This window comes from Bombus fervidus, chromosome 1 (genome assembly GCF_041682495.2).
Source record: "Bombus fervidus isolate BK054 chromosome 1, iyBomFerv1, whole genome shotgun sequence".
Taxonomy (NCBI): domain Eukaryota; kingdom Metazoa; phylum Arthropoda; class Insecta; order Hymenoptera; family Apidae; genus Bombus; species Bombus fervidus.
The window spans coordinates 9198512-9222114 of NC_091517.1; the positions used below are offsets into that span (position 1 = coordinate 9198512).

The 23603-nt window shown below is 31.5% G+C and overlaps 2 protein-coding genes across 4 annotated transcripts; one reads left to right on the forward strand and one right to left on the reverse strand.

The window, feature by feature from the left end:
- The first annotated feature begins 545 nt into the window (after positions 1–545).
- On the forward strand, positions 546–23477 carry LOC139997833 (ras-like protein family member 10B). 3 transcript variants are annotated; one of them, XM_072021847.1, is made up of 7 exons: positions 546–2084; positions 2150–2238; positions 2298–4492; positions 11715–11875; positions 16457–16693; positions 18877–19080; positions 22592–23477. In XM_072021847.1, the coding sequence occupies exons 3-7, from the start codon at positions 4267–4269 to the stop codon at positions 22715–22717; spliced, it is 954 nt and encodes a 317-aa protein (XP_071877948.1). In that variant the 5' UTR covers positions 546–2084; positions 2150–2238; positions 2298–4266; the 3' UTR covers positions 22718–23477. The 3 variants fall into 3 exon arrangements, with proteins under 3 accessions (XP_071877948.1, XP_071877957.1, XP_071877940.1); XM_072021856.1 differs by having other exon boundaries at positions 546–2078; XM_072021839.1 differs by having other exon boundaries at positions 546–2238.
- Positions 19606–22190, reverse strand: LOC139996662 (uncharacterized). Its single transcript, XM_072021213.1, has 2 exons — positions 22044–22190; positions 19606–21627 (listed from the first exon to the last, which is right to left on the reverse strand). The coding sequence occupies exons 1-2, from the start codon at positions 22082–22084 to the stop codon at positions 19911–19913; spliced, it is 1758 nt and encodes a 585-aa protein (XP_071877314.1). The 5' UTR covers positions 22085–22190; the 3' UTR covers positions 19606–19910.
- Positions 23478–23603: the final 126 nt, after the last annotated feature.

The window sequence follows — 23603 nt, forward strand, 5'->3', positions numbered from 1 at the left end:
AAATGGATTAGCATTCAATAACAGACACATAATACTTCAGATTCAAAGCTTAATGCATATTTGCAACCGAAATGTTTAGTCACCAGACTACGAAAGCAATAACATCAAATATGAAACATTCGACTATAACGATTAATTTAATTTGATTTAATTATATGGAGAGCAATCTATAATATACTAAAAATAAATAAGTGCGACATAAATTGTGTGTAACACACTGGATACGTAGAAAGTGTCATGACAAATTCGTGTAGCTCTATTAAAGCTATCAGAGTTTCATGCAGGATTCGATTGTAATAATCTAAAATTATATCAAGTTCAAAAAATTATGAAACATTATTGCGAAATTGTGAATGCAGCTTTTTAGAAGAAATCCGCAAGCAACGCTTGAAAAGTATAAAAATAAGCAAGTAACGCTTAAGAATAACTAAAGACACTCACAAAATATTGGAATTGAACACAGACAGTACTCAAACGTGTTAGCGTGTCGTATATGTATTTCAGAGGTGGTACAGTACAGAATTTTTCAGGAAAAACGGAAAAGTATTTGTAGACTTGCAAAAATATTATTTATCTTATAAAATGTAATGTTGGCAGGAAGAATAGAGTCTAGGTAAGAACCATCAAATATTATTCTTGTAATTACGTGCATTCTTAACCTTTGAAATACCAGTTTCACGATTTTGATGTTCTTCTAACAGGACCGAAACGTTGGACAAAGTTGTGGCACTTTTGAAATACACGCGCGATATAAAACTTGATCATACAAACCGTCTTTCGGATAATGGAATACATTCTATAGCAGCAGAGAATTCAAGAAATCACCGGAGAACAGTTAACAAATAGCATTCACAACACCGATGTCTCGAAACCAGTCGCGATATATCTTGATATTGTGATACATAAACAAACATGAGCCCTACCTCAATCTATCTGGAATCTTCTCGCGTGACGCTGAATTCATGAGAGTAGCTCGAAACCGCTCCGATTCTGATCGTAACACAAGGATCTTGAAATCAAATTATCCTAATTCTAGAGTCATCGAGTTCGCCTCAGACTCGTTTCGCATTCCTGAAACACGGAAGTCATTAGTAACTGGTCAAACTTTAGATGACTTTGGATAGTTACAATCTTCAAATAGTTACCTTAGGTAATTAGGTGACTTTAGACAGTTCAGACGCTTATTTAACCGTTTGAGTGCCAGGGGTCTCTGAAAAAACAGGGTCGAAAAATCCCGAACAGCACGATGTCCTAAATCGATTGCAAAGAGAAACAAGCGGCGTAATAGCGCTCGTCATATTTGTTATTTTTATGAAATACATCTATATTATTATATATGCGTACTATTGGTTTATAAATATTTCGAGTTTTGTTCGATAAAAATTATTGGGGAGATAACACTGAAATACAAAACACCGTCAGTCGTCCGTAACGTTTAAATGTACTGGGACTTTTCGACACAAAATCTAAACAGCACGATCGCGTTGCTTGAGACTCAAACGGTTAACAAACCGGTTAACTGCACAAAACAAAAAATAGGGAAAATTGATGAAATTATATAGCATAATCAGTCAAGTGCTTTGACGTTACAATATCACAAATCTCAAAAAGTGGAGTAAAAATGGAGTAATCTTTGGCCTATAAACGACTCAGTTACAGTTACAATAGCTGTAATAGGCTTCCTCAAATCTGTCATTTGATGGATCACACCTTATGTATTCTGTGCGTTTTGAATTATGTTGCACGTACTCGAGACAATTCATTTTGTGTCTAACATCGTTCTTCTCTTGGATCCATACAACTGGAATCAAATTTCCAAATCAAAATACGTCGAAGGATCCTAACATCTCATCTTTCTAATACTCAGAAGTAAATCTCGTGGTTTAAGAGTTACAGTAGATAGTTGAATTTTCAGAGTCGAAAACTAACCCAAAGCGGCTACCATAGCCTCGGCATACCATATTAGCACGATGAAACTTTAGAATTTGGGGCTGTGTTGAGGCGTGTACTGTTCGTGGTTGGAAAGATGGCTAGACGCAGGAACAAGAAACGTGCTCTGCTTTCTCCTCCTTCGATCCGTAAATGTACATGACAGATTTGTAGACACGAACATTGCAGCCAATAAAAATAAACGTGTTCTATTTTTAAGATCCTGTCAACAGAAGATAGTTCTTCTGCGTTATAAACCAATCAGGCCTACATTTCAACTGCGAACAATAATATGATTTCTGAGTTAGGGTGAGAAATCTTCTAGATCCTAGGTTAGTCTAAAATATGCTCTAAAAGGAGATTGACAGTTCCAGATGATTGTCTGATTCGAAAAAAACTGCATAATCTCATAGTGAAAATGACCATCTTCACGTATTTACGGTTCTTCGAATTTTAATCGCGTTCTTATTAATACGCTGTGCTCTGTTCCAAAGGTTCGAAAATATTCCAGTTCGCTTCTTCAACGTGTGCAATTATTCATCTATGATCATGACGATAATTTTTACGTCTGCTATGACATACGAAATATTATATATAACAAAAAAGGTTAATTTAAAGATATCGTGCTTGTCTCATTTTACTTATATATAAAAGATAAAATGTTAAAGACAGTCGCTTGTAAATGAAGAGAGATAAGCAAAATTATTTCATGTATGTTTACTTAAATAATATTTACTTAAATTATATACGATCACAGAGGAGAATGCTATTAGCATAATTACATTTAGTACATATCTCGTACAGTTCTATTATACGATTGTTTTTCGACAGAAATAGCCACAGCGATGAAGCTGCAAGACCAAAAATATTTCTTGCCAAGTGTCACGATTCCTAATTCTTTGTTATCGATTCTTTCAGTTGCTTTAGTATTTGTCTCGGCTCTTATTGATCCAAATATAAAGGTATCAAGTTCTAAGGGTCTCGGATTCTACATATCGGATCCCACAGATTCTAATACGTTTCTTCCAAATCCCTTAAAAACGAAGGTTGTGTGTATCGAGCTCTATAAAATCGTAATTATTGGAGTTATGTAAATTTCAAAAAATAGACATAATAATATAGAAAAACATGGATTATTATAATCGTTGGTACAGCATTGGTGCATTGTCGGTATTTAAATCTTATTTTCTTCGGGGATACTAAGTAGCTTATACTTCTTTATATCTCACGTATTACGTCTGGCTTTTAAATAAGAAAGCATGAATTCTTCTTCCTAATCCTCGTAGTAATCTTGTCCTATACAGTAATACAGCTATTATCTTTTAAATTCACTGCAATGTATAAAGTGCTTATTGCATCTCACATGAGAAGGATTTAATATTTAAAAGCTTAAAAGTAAAGTGACTTTTATTAATGAAATAACCTTTTGAAATTTGATCGAATATATTTTTGAAAAATCTTTTTAATACATTTGGTAATGTAACAATACCTTTTTTTATATTTTCTTCTGTGATTGAAATTGATACGAGATTGGGTATATTAGGTATCATCCATATGACTATCTAATCTTTAAAGCAACAATATGAACAACGACATAATTAACGCAAAGGGAAAATTACAAGTTAGTCAATTACGTACACGCGTTCAATACGTTTGTTTAATTACGTCTGGAATTAATTACTTTAATGTAGCGTTTATGCGCGTACTAGGCAATTAATGGAAGAACCCTATGATATAACGCGCACAAATTACAATCACAATTGCTGGTTTGCACGTTAGTCCATTACTGAAACTACAAGGACTTAGTATTCTCACTGAACTGACCCTAAAAGAAACAACCAATCGATTTTTCAACGAAAATAAAAATTATCCACTTCGCATATGATAGAAATAAAACGTGAATATATTTATAAAAATTGCCAACAGTTTGATAAAAGCAGTCTGTGTCTCGAACCTGTTTTAAAAATACTATATATAAAATTATTATATACAGATAATACATAAAAGACTATCGTTAAGTTAGGTAAAGAATTAAAAAATTTGCAAACTAATCGATTTACTCCTTTTTGCTCTTCTGACCCTAAAACCCTTAGTTTTAATTAATCCACATTCGAAGAAAAGGGGGGAAAGTATTTGCCTCTCTAAAAATCTATATTGCGGAAGAAATTCTGATTTATCACAAATTCCGAATAAATGAATAGTATAAAAAAGAGAAAAAGGTGAAGAGAGAAGAATTTGCCTCTTTTTGAGTTTTTAATGGAACGGCAATAAGCGCGTGGTATCTCGGCGAGCTGAAAGGTGCCAGAGAGCGGCGAGCACACGCGTCAATCAGCGTCGATGATCGCTCCTTGGAGTTGGTCGTACTCAGGAGCACCGATGCCAGTCGGGTTGCGAGCTTCGACCGCGAAGCTCGGCCCAGCACGCGGCTTCCTCCTCGCAGGTGCGACAGTTCGCGTTCATGCCTCGACCCGTGGAAATCGCGCGTTCACCTCGATGGACCGTGCGAGGAGAGAGAACGACACGCACTCCAAGCCGACACTCTATGGGAACAAGCGGCTATTGGGTAATCAATCTGGAAAATAAAAAAGAAAAACAAACCTGTGGCGCGAACTGTGATTTTAGTTGCAATCGATTCTTGTTGATCTTGGTTTTCCGAATGAACACTTTTCGAGTGAACACTTTTCCATTGTGTTACTTGCACCGTGTTATTTACTTCCCACTTAGGGGTAGATTTTAGCGAATCGCGATAATTAAGGCGCATTGTGATTTCCATTCGAGTCTTCGTTTTCGACTTCGCGATATTTTGCCGTTAAAATTGTTACCGTTTCGCATTAAAATGAAATTTTGTAGTACAGCTCAGCATCTGTAAGGAATTTGATCGTAATTTCCATGTGATCCTTGACTGTTACTACCGCGTCTGGTTTTATGCTGTTTCCTCGTCTCAAATTTTTTGCTTTCGTATAGTACGTGGTACAGTATTCATTTGAATGTTGAATTGCTTGGTGAACAGTTTTGCTTCGTGTTGTTGCATCGAATTACGGTTTGTTGGATTAGGAAAATGTCGATAATTATGGTGGTTTCGTGATAATTATCATGATTTCCTTTTCAAGTGTAATATTTGCCTTCCATTCACATGTTGTACTTTTCAGTGAGAATTTCTGTTATCTCTTGCCATTTAACTTAGCGATAATGTTTTTTTAAGCGCTGATTAAAATACGAAGTTAATGTACTCTTTAATTCATGTTAATTTGTCAAAGCTTTGTTTTCGTATGGAATTTAAGAATTATTCAATAATGTTCATTTTATTTAATTCTTCTTTATTTTTTTTTTATTTAAATTTACTTCTTTTATATTTTATATTTTGATACGACTATTCTTATATCGAATTCTCATCAATATTTATTACATATTTTCTTTAAATATAGTAATACAAATAAATATAATATAAATAATTACTAATGAACGACGTAATAGTAATATAAATAGGAACTGCTATCAAACGACAAGATTTCCGATATTAACGAGATTCTTGATTTTCGTTCGAATGTTCATCTTTGGTTGTGTTTATTTTATGTTAAATATTAATAAAAAGTACACATTTCCAACTATGTTGGAATGTAAATTTTGCTTGAAGATGAAATTTACTTATTTGGAATATGAATATTTCTTGATCTTCTTTCAAGCAAACAATTACAATTTCTTCAACAACGTGGAATTATGTCATCGATTAAATACTTTTGTGTTTAATTTTTCATTGAAAGTCAATAAACGATAAAAGAAATGAACGTTCGACTGTAAAGCGCGAATGTCCCGATGTGAACAGTGCCGATAATCTGCATTCGAATGTGAGATTTGCTTAGAATTCAATTTTCGTGGAAAATTTCATATCTCGAAAACGTGTGTGCCGAAGAAGGGTGTAAATAAGTTCGCGATTTGGAAAATTTCGTGATTGAGCGTAGAAAACCATGTTACGAAATTCAATTCGTCTGTTTCTCTAATAAATACCGTTTTTATTCGAGTATCACGGCCGAAGTAATTTCGCTTGTTGGATTGAAAAGATTTGGGTGATAAAAAGGTCAAAACCTCGATTTTAATCAAACAAATGGATTAATATATAGCGAGTTCGTAGGCAACAAATGTGTTTCCGCGATATTAAAATGCCGTGTTGCTGAAAAATTTTAACGAATTAAAAGCTTTTATCCCGCTGACAACTGTAAAAATCAATTTCTATTTAACCGTCTTATAATTATAAAGTCCTTGTAACAGATGTGATCGGTACCAACGTCAAATTGAAATTTCTATTGCTGAGTTCGTTTGATAATTTACTATGTAACATTTATGCCACAAAAGTGAAATGTTTTTGGGGAATATTATCAAAATTTTTGAAATTTCGTGCGATCAGAAAATACTTCCAAAATACGATTAAAGATGATTATCGTTTGCGAAGAATCGAGAAACGAAGAAGCGAAGAAGCGATGAATATAAACAAATCGGTATTTACGAAAGGAAAAAATCAACCAGATTATCGAAACATCATTTATCGAAAATATCTTCGATAAATCGGTATTTAAGATCATTTACGTGCATTCGTTATAATATTAAAAACCTACAGCGAGAAAGAGAAAAGAAAATACTCATAGCACGATAAGCTTTTCATATCCTTTGGATTTGTTCAAATGCAAATTCACAAAGAATCGCATTTCAGATAACAAATATGAATCTTCTTTGGTTCCCACGATCTGTCAGTTTTTTCATTAAAATCCTGCCAAATGCAGTAGTACGGTTACATCGCTGAAAGAGATGCAGCAGTTGAAATAAAATTCCACCATTAATAGTAAAAAAATATTCCGTGTCTATAATAAAAAGGGAGCAAGTAAAACCTCGATCGATCGAACTTCTTTGTGGCAAAAGAGCGAGCTTCGTATGGTTATCTAAATAAATCGACCAAGTTGTGAAAAAAGAATTATTCGTATCCTGCTACTCGTCGTTTAAGCTTCGATAAAAATAATTGAAACAAAATTGCATCGCCAACTAATCGCTTAAAGCCAAAAGAAGAAACGTATTTCCATGTCGAAACGCACGGTTGTCATTCGGTTGGCTGTCTCTGGTTGTCATTCGGTTGGTTGTCTCTGGTTATCCTCGTGGTTGTTTGAGCTCGGTTCATCGAATATTCTTCGGAAGAATAAAATGAATTCCATGAACGTCGGTTACCCGGCGACCCAGACGAAAGAACCTTCTGAATTTATCATCAAAACGTGAAAGCAATACCGTGAGATATAATTATCACTGTTACACATGGAAATAACGATATTATTGGACATCTAATAAAAGGGACTTTGTGTGGCCGCTGTAATAATTGTCATTGAAATGATTTTAACAGTGGCAAATTTGATTTGCATCGTTTCATATAATTTAAAAAATATTACGACTCGAGTTATAGATATATTTTCTATGAAAAGGAAGATATGATAAAAACGATCGATAAGAGAAAATAATCCTTGGTTTGAGAATATTTAAACGATGCAAACTTGAAAAAGTAATGACGATTTGGCGTAAAATTTTTAGAAATTCATTTCTCGAATTTCGATGTATATATTATGTGAAATTTATAGAAAAAAGTTAGAATCGATTATTTTTTATTTTACCAGTTTTGAAATATCGTGAAAAAAAGAAACGAGCGAAAACGTAATTTTTATTCTATTTTGAAATTTATACGATTTATGATACATGTAGTATAACAACTCGCTATGATGTATAAGGGTGCTGTATATCAGTTCTCGAGGCAATCTATCTCGAATTTCGGAGGCTTTAAATTGGTGTCTATATTTAGACACACCTGTAAATCACATAGCGTGGCAGAATTAAATTCGAGAGAAGATAACAATTAATAAAATCTATTTTCCTTTTATTTGTTACATCTAATATTTGTGAAATAAATATTTAAAGACACGAGAGAAATTAATCTTAATATAAAATTTTGTAACTTCATAGAAAATTCGTATATTAAATAAAATCGTATTAATTGACACGAAGAATAGGTACACGAATGCACCTGTATCTTTTGTAAACATTCATTATTTATATCTCGTATTACAATTTTACAAAAGATATTTTGCGCTTTGTAATTAGAAATAATCCAAATAAAAATAAAACATTCGTGATTGTGGTATTTATAAAAATTCCAATAAATATCGAATTACTCCCGAATTATTCGTATAATATAGTTGTCACTAAAATTATGTACACATATAAAATACAAAAACGCGTGTACTTAAAAATTTATATTATGTACAGTTTAAATATGGAAAACGATATTGTTGGGAAATCACATAAGGATCGATGTACCTTGCAGAAATGTGTTTGGGATGACCGCCAATTACTTGAAAAAGTTACACGATGAAGATATTCCTGACACTCTTGTTTCCTTTAAAACCGAAACTTATAGCTACGAAGAAACTTCCGTAACGATAATGGAATTTCATCGCATCACTTATGCTGATTATCATAGAACAATAGATAATGGGTCGACAGCGACAAAAATATAATTACTTCGATATTAACGTAGCTTGCGTTCGTTCCGAGGGTGCAAAAAGTTTAAAAATAATCGCAAAATCTCTCTATTGTATTTTTGCGAAAAAACAATTTCTGATGGTCACTGAAAATAACATTTTCATTTATATTCTTTTAATATCCTAAAATTTAATTTATTAAATGTCAAATTTGATTTAAAATATCATGAAAAAGACTTTACTCACACGTTCCATCAAAGGTGACTATTATTCATAGGTGAGAATTTTCTGATTAAATGATATTTTATTTCAAATTTTTATAACTGTTAACAAAAAAGACTTGGAAAATGAGATACGAATTTAATAATAGAAATAAAAAGTAAAAACGATCTTCGTATCTTTTTCTGGCTAAATTATGCAAGTTCTTGCCTCTTCCTATTTTTTAATAAATTCCAAAACTTTCTAGCTTTATTACTGAAGTTAAATGCTCTGTCTTGATGTGTCCATCTTTATTTTTTTACACAGCGCTAACCACTAAAAAGTGTCGTGTTATTTAAGAAAATTAAAATAAATTGTTATTTTCATCATTGTTATAAACTGTCAAATGATTATGATATATATATATATATATATATATTAATATATATATATATATATTAATATATAATATATATATTTAATATTGTTTTTAACGTCTAAAATTATCAATCTATTCATATTATCTTCCCCTATTCCTATTTTTATTCTTTATCATAACTCCCTATTTTTAACATTAACTTTTAACGTTTGTAATTATTTTATACCTCATGTTTATCTGGGAAATATCAATCTCTAATTAATACACAGAAGGTAACAACGAATTTATTTCTCAAAAACAAACAAGAATAGCAAATAGCATTTTAAATGGATGAAATTAAAAATGAAAATCGCTTGAAGCGGTTTAATTGCCTTAGAACTAGGTTCCACAATTTATTGACGCTTTCCTGTTAATTTCTAACTACATATTACGAAGCTCCATGGACGATTACGTTGCGTTGTTAGATTTGGACCAAATTCCATACATATGAGCCGCACTACGCCATTAATATTATAGTACTGCTATAATCAAAGCTCTGTATAATGATCTTAATTCAAAAGGGCACAATGGAACGTTGCACGACAGAAAGCGTTTGTATAATAGGTTGTCCAGGCAACATCACGTTCGAATAATAAATGAATAATAAATGAATAATAGAAATTCGAATACAATGATAATTCTTTTGAAAAGACATAGCTTTCAAGATTTAACAATATAACTTTTAAGATTAAATATTTCTTTAATTTAAACATAATTACGAGGGATACAATGAATATTGTTATACTTTTATGAATAGTAATAATTAACGCTCTATGTCATACATATTTCAGCATTGTTTTTCTTACAAAAATAACAAATAATTATCTCTCTCTGGAGTTAACAAAATTTAATAAATTTCTACGTAAAGAGATTATTAAAAAAATATTGATATATCATTATTCGTCAAATAATCAAAATCCATATCCATGGGACAAGTGGCGAACGTAACTAAAAACATAAATTTCACGTTTGCCCAAGTTTATACAAATATTAGGAAAGTTCAACGTTGATTTATGAAATTCAAAGTTGGTAATTTTTCATTGGAAAACGAATCCGGAGAAAAGTCGGAAAATGTTACCAACAATAACATTTTAACAGATATTGTTGGAAATAATTCACCTGAAAAATCGACCATTTCATGAAGCATTAATTTAATGTAACAATTACACGATCTTTTCCTTACGTCATTAGGGTTAGGGGCGTGTAACGAATCTTCATTTGGATAAGACATTGTTGTTATGCAATAGAGAAGATATTTACTAGTACAAATATGATTATTACAGAATTTGACAAGAAACCGTGGTGATTAGATACTCGAGATGCTAATGACAATGATCTTAGGTTCAATAACGAATCCACGGTCAACGGGGTAGCAAATGCGCTTTCTTCCAAAGTCTAAGTCGAACTCAACTTACCTGTCTACAGTACAAGGAGAACTCAACTAACTGTTTGTTAAAACGTAGAGTATTCACTGATCGTAAAGACGGTGTGTAACTCGCTGATGAGATCGCACGAGAATGAGACTGATGAAAACTTTCCTCTCCTTACGATCGCGTTCGTTTATATTATATTGGTGGAGGGGGTACCGATAAAATTCCAATCGCCTTTGTTACACGGTTCCACGAAGGGGCGACATTGTTCTGCCCGGAGTTTGATTATTAATACAATATGTGTGTGTCCTACGATATTGATACTCCGAGGCAAAACCACACGTAGCTTGATTTGTCTTCGAACACGTAGACAACTATATACAACTATATCTTTAAGAAGAGCTATACAACTATTCCATACCTCTGTTAGGTAAAAACGTCCATCCCGTGACCGTGGCAACGTTTAGCGACCAGATGTATCACCTCGAGCCCAAACCTACTGTCATAAATCTCGGGCAAACATGATCGGATTAAATCATAAACAACTACTTCTAATTTTTATTATTTAAGTACAGCTGTAATAAAAAGTCTAGACTAAAGTATTGGGGATCTTCCCAAACATTCCAAAAGAAAGGCCCCGATATTCTTTCATCTCCGACATATATATTATATATACATACATATACATATCGATATAAAGTCACGTTATTTAATGAAATTTCTGATTTTTCAAGTCATCGGTAACAAATAAATCACCAGACAACTCTAATATTCCTATCACCGATTAAACGTGGCTTCATATACGACGCAAAAAGGCCAACGAGGGAAGCCTAGCACGTCACACGTAAAAATATTCGACTCGTTCATGAATAATAAATATTCTCGAAAAAGTTCCAAGGTGGTTGAAAAATAATCCAGAGGCGTCTTCGATATCAGCGAAAAAATATCTGGCTATTTGTATTCACCTTTATCGAATTACCATACTCTTTGTCGTAAAGTTTTTACAACTTTACAAATTTGTAATCTGTAAAGTGGAAAACCTGGATTTGACAAATACATTTATTGCGATAACGAGAAAGGAAATAACAAGCGTGGAGGAATATATTTCTAACGAACGAAAAATATTTCAGTCGAACTTATAAACACGGAACGAAGATATTGAGGATAGACATTGAAGAGTAATGATAATGTTAATATTTGTTATTGTTAACTCTGCAGAAAATCTGTTATAGATGACTAAAATTTCGTGCCTTAGATGTTTAAGACATAAATTGTATAAATGGTTCATAGAGCTCGATCTGGACTACTTGGAAAGGAGAGGAGGCGATACGATAACTTGTGAAAACGCCGAAAGTGGATCGAAAGAGGAAGAAAGCCCTGCAGACACTCTGGATCGTGTCAAAGTTGTGTTTCTCGGTGCACCTGGGGTGGGAAAGTCCAGCATAATTAGGGTGAGCACTGATTTCGTTGAATCGAATCGATATCTATCATCACTATACGTGTTCGTAGAGATTCTTTCAGAGATAGTTAGTATTAATTATTTATAATTTTTCAATGATAATTTCTGACATTAAATATTAATTTTTCAAATTTTCCGATGTTGGTGAACTCTTTCTTGAAAGGTGAAATCTTTCGCGCTGTAGAATGACAGTGATACACCGATTTTCGAATAAAAGTTGCTTAATCCAATAGCGATTTTAGTTTGTTAGAGTAAGTATAAGTAATATCACAATACTTAAAATATAAAAATTTTCACCAAATTTCATAGCATTCAATTTTTAATATTATGTCTGATATGACGTTCGAATTATACATTTGAAATATATGAATAAAACTAGAAATTGTTAACTATTATTGAAGCAAGTGCTATCAACTTTCCATTCTTTTGAATACGTTATTTATTTATTGTAATATCATGAAGCGTAATGATGAGAATGCTGGGATTTCGACACAATAAAAAGTTAATTCCACGATGAAAGCTACTATGTTATTAATATTTATTTTAGAAACACGAACTAAACTAGCTAAAAATAACACTACATAACATCACTATATCTTCCACCTGATTAAAGCTTTGCTATGCGATGAAGACTTTTATTATGTGAACAAGAAAGAAGACACAGTTTAACAAAAATAGCAAAATATGTACAAGTTTTTCGTTTACATTTACTGTTCGTTTAAAAAACACTCGATTAACAACAATGTGATACAGGTCAAATTTAAATAACTACAATTAAAATATAAAATTATATTTAAAATAAAAACTTCGAATCGTATCAAATTATTATTCGTAATATTTTAACATCCCATTCAAAATTTCTTATGGAAAATCAATGAATTTTTAAACATGATATTTTCTGCACATCAAGTTTTAGAATTTTATTCCATCAAGCAAAAGCTTTTTATTGACAAGGAAAAGTAACTTCCATATCTATAACATATTGAAAGCAAAGAAATGTTCAGCATGATCTTTGTCGTGAATTCTATCGTAACTGGTTGAAGAGGATAATTTCTTAATATATTCTATGCACATCTCCAAACAATTGCACCCTTGCTAATTAGACACTAATTTATGAATACACGACACATATTTGCCCGTTTATACTTTCCCTTGTCGTAACAAGAAATTGTCAAAATAAACCTTGTTATCGTGATGCACCTTGGTTTCCGCAGTCTCTGGCTCTTCCGGCAATTTCGCGTATCGTACGAAACAATTGAAGGATCTTGAACGTGATGAAGAACTAAGTACGAAGCGTAAATTAATGCCGCGGGCACGTAACACGGCTATCGTGTAATTAAACGCAACTGCGCCGACGAATGTTGCACTTCCGCGAGATATTTATCATGGCAACCCGATTTAATAAACACACCCTGCTCGTTAATAAAACGCTAGTATCGTCGACTGGAATGAAAGTCATAACGAGCGATACTAAGGCATCACGAACTCTTTTCTTTAATTATTTTATCCGTTTCTTTCATCTCCTTTCCCTCCGTATTTTCTTGCATTGAAATTATTCGATTTGTTTTACACAATGGATCCTTATTTTTCAATAGAGCATTATTTCGTCAGGATACATTTCATTTTATCGTGCGAAGATTTAATACCAAAATCCATTAATACAAAAAATACCAAAAGTTTACTATTGTTATTATCTAAGACTTCGCTAGCAGTTTTCTAACTTTTGTTTGGTAATCTTTTATTGAATAGATCAATTAGTAATAACAAGTTAAATAAATTGAAAATATCAGGAAAAGGCAAAGTAGTATAATTTCTGTTATTATTCGTCTTTTGATAGAATTACGATGAAATTTAATATATCCTTTTGTTTTATGGATACATGGGAAAATTTAAGGTGTCGAAAATGCGAAGAACAAAATTTACACATACTACTCGAGGGAAGTCCTGAAAATAAGAAAGTCGAGACCTGTTAACGCTTTAACCTGTTAAAGACCACGATCGATGTTCGTAAAAGCTCACTGGGGACTGAAAGAAGTCACGCGTGACTACATTTTTTATGAATCCTCCAGACGAATGTAATAGTTGATAGAATTTTATATAATATAAGAAATTATACCATGAAAAATGATAGAGAAAATAAAAAATGTACGAGTTTATTTAAGAAAATAATAAAATTGATTTTGTAGCGAAATTTGTATGGAAATAATAGGATTTAAATAAACACGATAGGATCACTAATTACAAAGAATATGAAAAAATAATAAATAGATCGTTAAGTTTTCCAGAAACTGACATCGATTTATTTTTATGCAATTTGAGTATTACTGAAAAAGTACGAATAAAAAGCTATAATATTTTCCAGTGAATATTGAAAAATCGAAAAGGAAAAATACAAGTTTACCACATGTGTATAATATCGACATTTGTGCAGTCGATAAAGCTAGCAAAAGGTTCAGCTTTTCGGTTCAACTGTGACGAACATCGCTTTACAAGATGCGAATGACTTCCGCTCATTTCCGAGGCCATTTTCCGGTTACCTGTCGCCTCTTGAGGAAATTGAAAGTCGTTGAAAAGGGAAGACGGAATATAGCATCGGGAAATGTGTCAAATACAAGATTTTTTATTAAATTCCAGTTCCATATATAAACTTTCCTTCTCTAAATAAGATTCTTTTCGTTTCTCGATTTTAAGAATATTATTTATTTAAATACAGAAGCAATAAAAATACGATAAAGGTGTTTCTCTTAATTTTTATAGTTCTTTTTTTGATATGCGATTACTATTCGAATCTCGTGTGTGGTTCGAGTGACACAAATTTGTTAAAACTTCACAGATAATAAAAACGTTTCTCTTTTTCTTTCTTTATCATTTTTAATTACAAACTAATGAATATTTTTTTAACTATACTTTTTTAACTACATGCATTCAATCGCATATGCAAAATAAAGCTATAAATGCTTAATACGTTTTCTAATTTATTTTATAATATATTTGCTATTCAAGAAATATCGTATACTATGCTACAAAGTATCATATATTTGATTCTGTAATTATTTTAGATAATTGTATTTGTATTTGAAAAATTTATCGATACTAGCATGACGTTATTAAAAATTCAACAAGTGGGACAAGTTGACAAGTGGTATGTGTAAATATATAGAATCCTTCCTCATGTACCATTCTCGTGTTATATCGACAAGTATAGCGATGCAACAGGCAAGCTATACTATATAACAAGGCATATACACTACACATTACACACACGCGACAATATTGCATTTCGAAAGTACATATAGAAATTCCAAGACTCGGACATTTTATCCCATCGGACTCCCATAGATTTCATACTTTACCTTATACATTTTTCTACTATCCAATATACCCCAACACAATAGAATAGTCTATTCGATAAATCGTTTTACAATTACCATGAAACGATACTCCCTTAAATCAAAGGTTCTCATCCAAGTAGCAGTAAATTTTATTTGCTTCCTTTATCTTAAATTGCTCATTTAAGTTTATAGCCGCCTATAATTCCGAGCGATTACGTTACAATACATATCTTCCCATAAATTTTCATCTTCTTGCAATGAAATTACTTGTAATTCTATATATTTCTTCTCCCTCTAAAATACAGTAGCAAAGTCATCTAGTTTACTGTATGTTCTACATGTAAGATGTTTGTGTATTTATAGATTACATTGTAAAAATTCTTACAAAAATGAATGAATATATAAAAATAGTTGAGATAAATTTTTAGTGATATTGCCCTTCTTGTATCAATGCAAAAGCTTAATTTAAACTAGCAGAATAGCACTATAGCATAATACGTATATACTGCGTTGTATTAGTGTGATTTTTAGTTATATTTCTCATTATAGTTCTAATAAAGTTCGAAATGTTTTGTATAACGTAGGTAATATACCCATAGTAATAAAAATTTGTTTTAGTAAATGTCCAAATATGATATTTTCAGTGTGAGTCACTGTACATTAATCATTGTATCTTATTTTAATTATAATTTATACAGCAGTAGATCGTAGGTACTTTACCTTATCGTTAAATTCCAACAGATGAAAAATGTAAATGGGAATTACTTTTAAAAAATTACCTTATTTAAAAATCACTAAGAATATTTAAGTATAATATCATAATTAACTTTTTAAATCTCTTCAATATTTATTCATAAATTTCTAGAATTATTTAATCTCTAGATATTTAAAAATCAACATAGCTACTGCTACAGTCAATAATGAAATTAATTTAAATCCATATAAAATATCACCTCTCTCTCTCTCTCTCTCTCTCTCTCTCTCTCTCTCTTTCTCTTTCTCTCTCTCTCTCTCTCTCTCTCTCTTTCTCTTTCTCTCTCTCTCTCTCTCACTCTGGGCAAATCTAAATTTACTTTTTGATAAGTCGAACGAATCGTCGATTGCATACAGCACTTCAAACCAGTTGATAGCTTCCAAGTTCCCCATGAAGTTCCAGGGTTCTCACCATTTATTCCCGTTAACAAGAACGACGATCTAAATCGTAAACCGACACCAGTGTTAGTACTCGTTTATGGTTCCAGCAATTCGTGTGGAGCGAATTCTGCGAGGAATACAAACCGACCGAGCGCAGAGAGACTTTCTATCCGAGCGTGGTACTCGCCGATCGATTGTACGAACTAAAAATCACGGATCTACCGATGATCCCGTATTTTCCGGTCAGCTCGCACCTCGAATGGACGGACTTCCGTTATTACGGACTACGAAGTGCGAACGCTTACGTTCTCGTGTTCGATCTCAGTAATCAGGACACGTTTCAGGTATGTATATAAATACGCAAATACATATATTATAATGATTACAAAAAGCGAGCCATCCTATCACTACTAAGCCTGCATTTATAAGATGACTTCTGTACACCTCGCCGATTTCTATGATTTTCAAATATGTCGTTCAAGTTAACGTTGTAAACAGCTTTTTCCAATACGTATGTTAAATGTGTTCGTACCGCGATTCGTTCGTTCGTACGTCTCACGTTTTAACTTCTAAACACAGGAAGATAAGAAAGAAACAAAAGGAAAGAGAATTGCAATTAATTAAGCTACGCGAGAACCATGAATACACATATAATATGTCCGTACATAAGGCTAAATCAAAACTAGCTCACACTAAGATAAAAAGTAGCAACAATATTTTTATGAATATTACGGAAACAAAGTCAAATGGCGATTACACGTACCTATAGAAAAAAGTTGTTCAGAATCGTGCTCGTGAAAACATATTTGTTTTCCTGTATTCCTATAATTACCGTGGACATTCTGGTAGATTTTTATCAACAAGACCTGATTATTACTAAAAATATATGAATTAATGGTTGACTAATGACCAAAAAGCAATATTTATAAACAGTATCTTCTCGTTATTATTAATCGAAATATTATTATTGGAAGCAATCGCTATAGTTTGTCAATCAATACGGAATATTCTTTTCTATGCTATCTACAGCTTGACAAACAGACAAGCTGTGTACGTACTTCTTAAATAAAAAGTTGTTCCATAGTGCGACTGCTCGACGCTTATAAATCCTAAGATATTCTCTTTATTATATTAACTTCCAAAAATAAATTTTATCGTGTCGTAATATTCTACGATAGCTCTAATAAAAGATAAAGTCGTTCTTTTTATATCAATATATTATCAACGATTTATTACATTTAGTACAAAACTACTTTACAGTTGTCAATTTCGTTTTTTTCGTCTGCAAATATTGCATTTTAAAAGCTTCGAATAAACGTGTTTATCCCTGAGAATGTTTTTAAAAAGATTTTTTTCACCCCAATTGCCTCCAGACACCCCCATTTCATTAGAGACCTTTCTTTATGCTTAACAGAGGGGTGGAAACTTTCCTTATTCGATCTCTGTTGCGATTATCGTTCTTCTTTATACTCTCTGTACAGCGAGATGAAAAATATGCAAAAACTTGAAAAAAAAAAGAACTGTCGAAGATTCTCGTTACGATATTCTTTTAATTTATTATTACGCTTAGCATTTTAATGAATTTACCGAGTCAAAAAGCTTAACTTAGGGAATTTGTTATAAGTTAAGGAACGCTACTGGGTTGAAAATGACTAGAAACAGAAAAAAATGGAAGAAATGTCACTGAACAGATCTAAATCGACTTTATATGGTTACGAATGCCGATAGTACGAGAAATAGAGTTTTATCAGTTTTTCGAATGAAATCTCGCGATATTCTGAGTAGGACTGTCCAGTTGAATACACAAATCATTTTTGTATAATAATGCTTGAATCTTCTGCACCTGGTGTTTTAAATTATATTTTTCATGTACGCTCTAAATGCAAAGCGTCGTCCAGATTCGGTTGATTTGCTTGATTTTCGCGAAAATTATGCAAGAAAGTTCGATTCTTTCGCTTGTGAAACTTAAAAATTAGACTATGTGGTGGTTAAATCATTACTATTATTAGTAAATTATTATGCAAGAGAGCCCTCCTAACCTATGTGCAGGGATATTTCATCCCAAATTAAGTTGTTTGTAACTCGGAATCACATTTTCGCATAACAAGTTTCGCGTTTGTTTCAACGTCTGGAACTAAATCTATAAAAGATCTCAGATATTTCAGATATCTCGGATATTTATTAACACGCTGTATATTACAATACTTTTATGACTACTGTAACGTTACCAAATTGTATCGATACATAGACTGCGGATATTTATGCAAATTTATATTTTTATAAACGCAATTAGAAAAATAAAATTTAGACAGAGGTTTGTTTCAATTATTAAATATCTTAACTAGTATTGTATTTTACATATTTTACATATCTTTACGTGTTATATGCATTTTATGCGTCTTTGCAATTTTACATTTCCCATAAATACATAAAAACTCACAGCCTAATAATATGTATGCAATACTATAAAATATGATAGATATTACTTATATATCTATATTAAAACACTTTCACTTATGACACACAGTATATTAGGACGTTACGAGAACAAATCTACGAAGCACGGGATATGAGGGGCATACCGTTATTGGTAGTCGGGAACAAGCAAGACGAATTGTCGCCTGCGGCTGCTTCCGGAACTCGCTACAGGGACATCGTTAATCTCGTTCGGAAGCACTGGCGATGCGGCTACGTCGAATGTAGCGCCAGATTTAACTGTCGTGTTGTACAGGTACGTATGATATAAATGTATATTATTAATACGTTGACTGTTATGGCGATCAGTAAGGTGGTCTTTACTTTTTTACCTACGATATTTTTGTTAATCTTACTCGCCTATATTGTGACACTTGGGAAGAGAATGATATGTACAAAATTTCAGAATAATTGCTCGAAAGAAGATGTAATAAAAACAGAATAATTGAGTAAAAAAGATGTAACAAACTAAAATATTATTAAAGAAGCACAGAAATATATATATAATCTAAATCTGTAAGATCATCAGATTTCGAAATTTTCGAATTCCAAAATTTACATACATACATACATACATACATATATATATACACAGATTACAGATTTAGATTGACAGATCCTAAACAATGATCTTGAACTGCTCACGAAGATAAAATTAAAGTGTTAGGTTCTTCATAAATAATACATTTGTATAGTAAAATAAATTTATTACGTAAATCAAATTACGCAATATAAAAAATATAAAAAATATTTGTTTGTTAATATACAAAATAAATAATATTCATTTTTATGTGAGCTTTATATAAATTACAAAATACAAATCAAAAGTAAATATGGATAATTTTTTAACACAAATTATCATAGCAGCTATGCATCTCAACAGTACTGATTGATCTCCTAAGCAGATAAAGCGGATATTGGCTTCGGTTAATTGTTCATTGGGCTTAACCTATATATCCGCCAGTAAACAGTAATAGCATTTTATACTTCTACTGTACGAATAACTTACAAAAATTCTTTCTCCACTTAAGGAGTTAAGAGACAAAAATAAAACATAAGAACTTGTAATTATCAATATTAACTTAATTACTGTATGTATTTATGTAGTACCACTTGGCATATCATTTGTAACTTTTTATCCATATTAGGTTCAATCCGATATACCGAATTTCCTTTTAAATTAAAGATTTTATCTTGAGTGGATTCTACCCAATACTTTCCATTTGAATTGTTTGTGTTTAAAAGAGCAACAGGTTTTTTCGATACAATTTGAGAATCATGGTTACTTTTAGCTTTAAAATGCATATTAAAATTAGGTATTTTGTTAGATCGAAAGGTATCTCTTTCATCTGAATCAGATCTTGGTGTTAGAATTTTTGAATTATTGAATGGGATAGGTTCAAAAATTAAACTTCCAGAGTCCTCAGAATATGTGTCTTCATTTACATATATCACCTTATCTACCTGTTTAATGTTTTGTGTACGCATGTGTCTTGAACTATACAAAGACACTATATTACACTTATTACTTATATCACTGTCATAATCTGTTAACCGTCTTTTCTTTGTTATTGGCTCATTTTGAGCTAAAACTCGTTCATCATCACCTAATTGCTTCAATGTATCCATAATATTTTGACATGGTGAATTTTTATTTAATGTGTAATTTGTGCTTTTTTTTCCCACTTTAGAGTGCGTTCTAAGTACTTTAGTTGTGTTAGTATCTTTAAATTTATTGAACGTGGATGATGGATTTTGTCCACTTTGTAAACTTGTATCATTGTTGTTACCAGTTTTGTTTGAGATCTGCTTTGTATTTACGATGTTAGTATCCATTGTGTTTGATGATATTTCATTATTCTTATCATGTGTAATATTCTGCTGAAGTATAGTATTTTTATTTCTCTCCCAAATATTCTTTTTTGAACTTTTATTTATGTTTGATGATTGTTTTTTATAAGCATTTGTTGAAAATATTTCATTGCAACTGCTATTTTGCGAACTTATTTCACTTTCTACTATTTCCAGATCATTACTATTAATAGCCAATTTATCCTGTTCATTTGAAACAGTACGATTACAACTATTAATGATTCTAATCCACTCAATACAAGAATCTTTTAATTCTTCTTGTAGTTGAGATAGTTCCTCTTTTAATTTGCTCATAATACTATTGAAAATGAATACTGTATGATTAGCATCCTGCAATGTTACTATATCTTCTGTAGCATAGTTTGATTGTATCTTATTTATGTGAAACTGATATTCTAAAAGTTTATCTTTTAGTTCTTCTACTTTCCTTTTAATATAAGGCTTAAAATTTTGAACAGTCTTCTGCATCTTTTTATTTTTCTGTTTACTTTGCTGCAGAATAATGGGTGTGAATGAATTTAAATCACGAGTATAATATTCTATTTTACTACACTTATGTTCTTTTTTATCGAGTCTTACTTTTTCACTATTTTTGCATTTTCTCATATTATCTTGAACTTGTTTTAGTTTTTTCCTCATGCTGCTATTACTATCAATCATATTTATATCACCTTTTTGATTATCATCTCTCCTTCCTTTATCCTTACTATCTTTTTCAAATGTGTCTATGTGTCTTTTAATGTCATGTTTTTGCATCTTATAATATACATTGTTATTTGAATTTTTTTCCACGAAAGTACATATATCATTCATCATATCAAAATTTTTTATTGTATTACATGAATATTTATTATGTATTAACGCACTAAAAACTATCTCATCACTAAGTTTCTCTGTCAATGAAATAATCTTGTTTGCAAAACTTCTTTTCCTAAAACAAAACAGTTACACCCATGTTTTTGTATCTTTGCGATACATAATTCATTAATCAATATATTTTATTAATAATGCTCCTGTATACATTTCATCTAAAAATACACATAAATATTGATAATTTTAAACTTAATAACATATTTGAAAATCATTGAAATCTCATCTATATAATTACCTATTTAAATATTTATAATTAGACAACTTTTATCCAATCATAGAAATTGTACTTTTATTATCATTAACATATTTTGACGTTAACGACCATAATTATTTGCCAAAATTATTCTTTTATCGCTATAAATATAAATCGTCATATTATATAAAAAAGCTACAAATATACATTGTACATTGACGAAACATATGAATATATCATACTTGGAAATTACTTATTGATTATAATTTAAGAACATTTACCTGGGAATGGAAGGTATAATAATAGATTTACATACATACATTACTTAATTAATCGAAACGATAAGAGAGTTACATTTTGAAAAATCATTTCGCGTTTCAAATTACGCATATGCGACGTAAACAACCTACCATAACCTAATAAAACTAGATACGTACATACATAGTACATTACCGCTACTTCGAGAAATTTTCGCCCCCTATAATGTCAAAATGTAACTGCTCATTAAAATCTTATATAATTGAAAATACATCCATAACTTGTTTATGTTAATTTGCAAACGTCTTTTGTCTGGTAATGCAATAAATAAACCACTGGTCAAAATTAAACTACTTTAATATTTAATCATTAACAATTCCAATTGTATATGAATTTACTAAAGTATTTTAAACTTAAACTTTGTTTATCTGAGGAAAAGATGTTAATAATACAATTTTTTAATATAATTTTATAAATTCCCATCATGAGAAAATTTATATTGTTATAGTTTAAGAATAACATAAAAAAATTATTTTCATGAACTAAAGTACATTTTTTACGTGTCTAACAGGTATTCCGTGAACTGATGAAGAGTATTCAAGCTGTGGAAGGTAGACCACCTTCTCCCACGCCAGCACCCTCGCAACCTCTACGATCTCATTCGCATGACACCAGCGAAAAATGTATTCTTCTCTGACATTGAAGCCAGAAAATCAACGTGCTCGATTTCTGCGACCACATCATCAAAAGAAGTTGCTTCTATCTATACCATGACACAAGGTCGTAGTTTACTCGAAGCGGATACGAAAAACAAACGTTGTCAAAAGATCCTCCATGCAAAAGCTCAACTCTAGTTGAGTTGTAATCCGAAACAGGAGACCACTCAGGAGCCTTTTGTGGTTCATTAATCGACTATGCAGAATGCAGTATTGTGATTGTTGGAGACATCGAGATTTTTCATGGAAAGCACGGCCACCTTTTGCGCATAAATGACAAAGATTCTAGATTTAGTACAGTTTTCTTGTGTCTTTCGTAAATTTAATGCTGTAAGTACAAACTGAAGCGAGTAAGGAATAATTTCACTGTTATTTTTTTAACAATTTTAAAGTTGTAATGATCATTCGATCGCTTTTCGTGAAAGATCTCTCAAAGCTCATGAATTATCAGTATTACGAGAGTATGAAGTTAGTAACGAAGGAAATACCGAATATACTTTGCGAATCGAAGAACCTTTAGATCTCGTCTGTGAATATTCCCACCGAAACTGCTCATCGTGTAACTTTAACACTGAAAAATAATGCAATCATGTTGTACAACTGCACTTTCGCGTCGAGATCGACGGAAAGATTGCAAATACGTATGTATGTACGTAATCGACTGCCGAATCCCTCTATGTACAATTTAATTTCTACAATTTACTTTATAATTCGCTCTGTAAATATATCATGAATTTCTTCTATTCTGTACAAACAAAATTTATAAATGAATTTATCTCACTTTTTCAAATTCCTACATAAGATTTCAAATAGTTTAACATGCGTGATTATATAAAATTGAAATACTACTTTCATTTTTAGAAATTC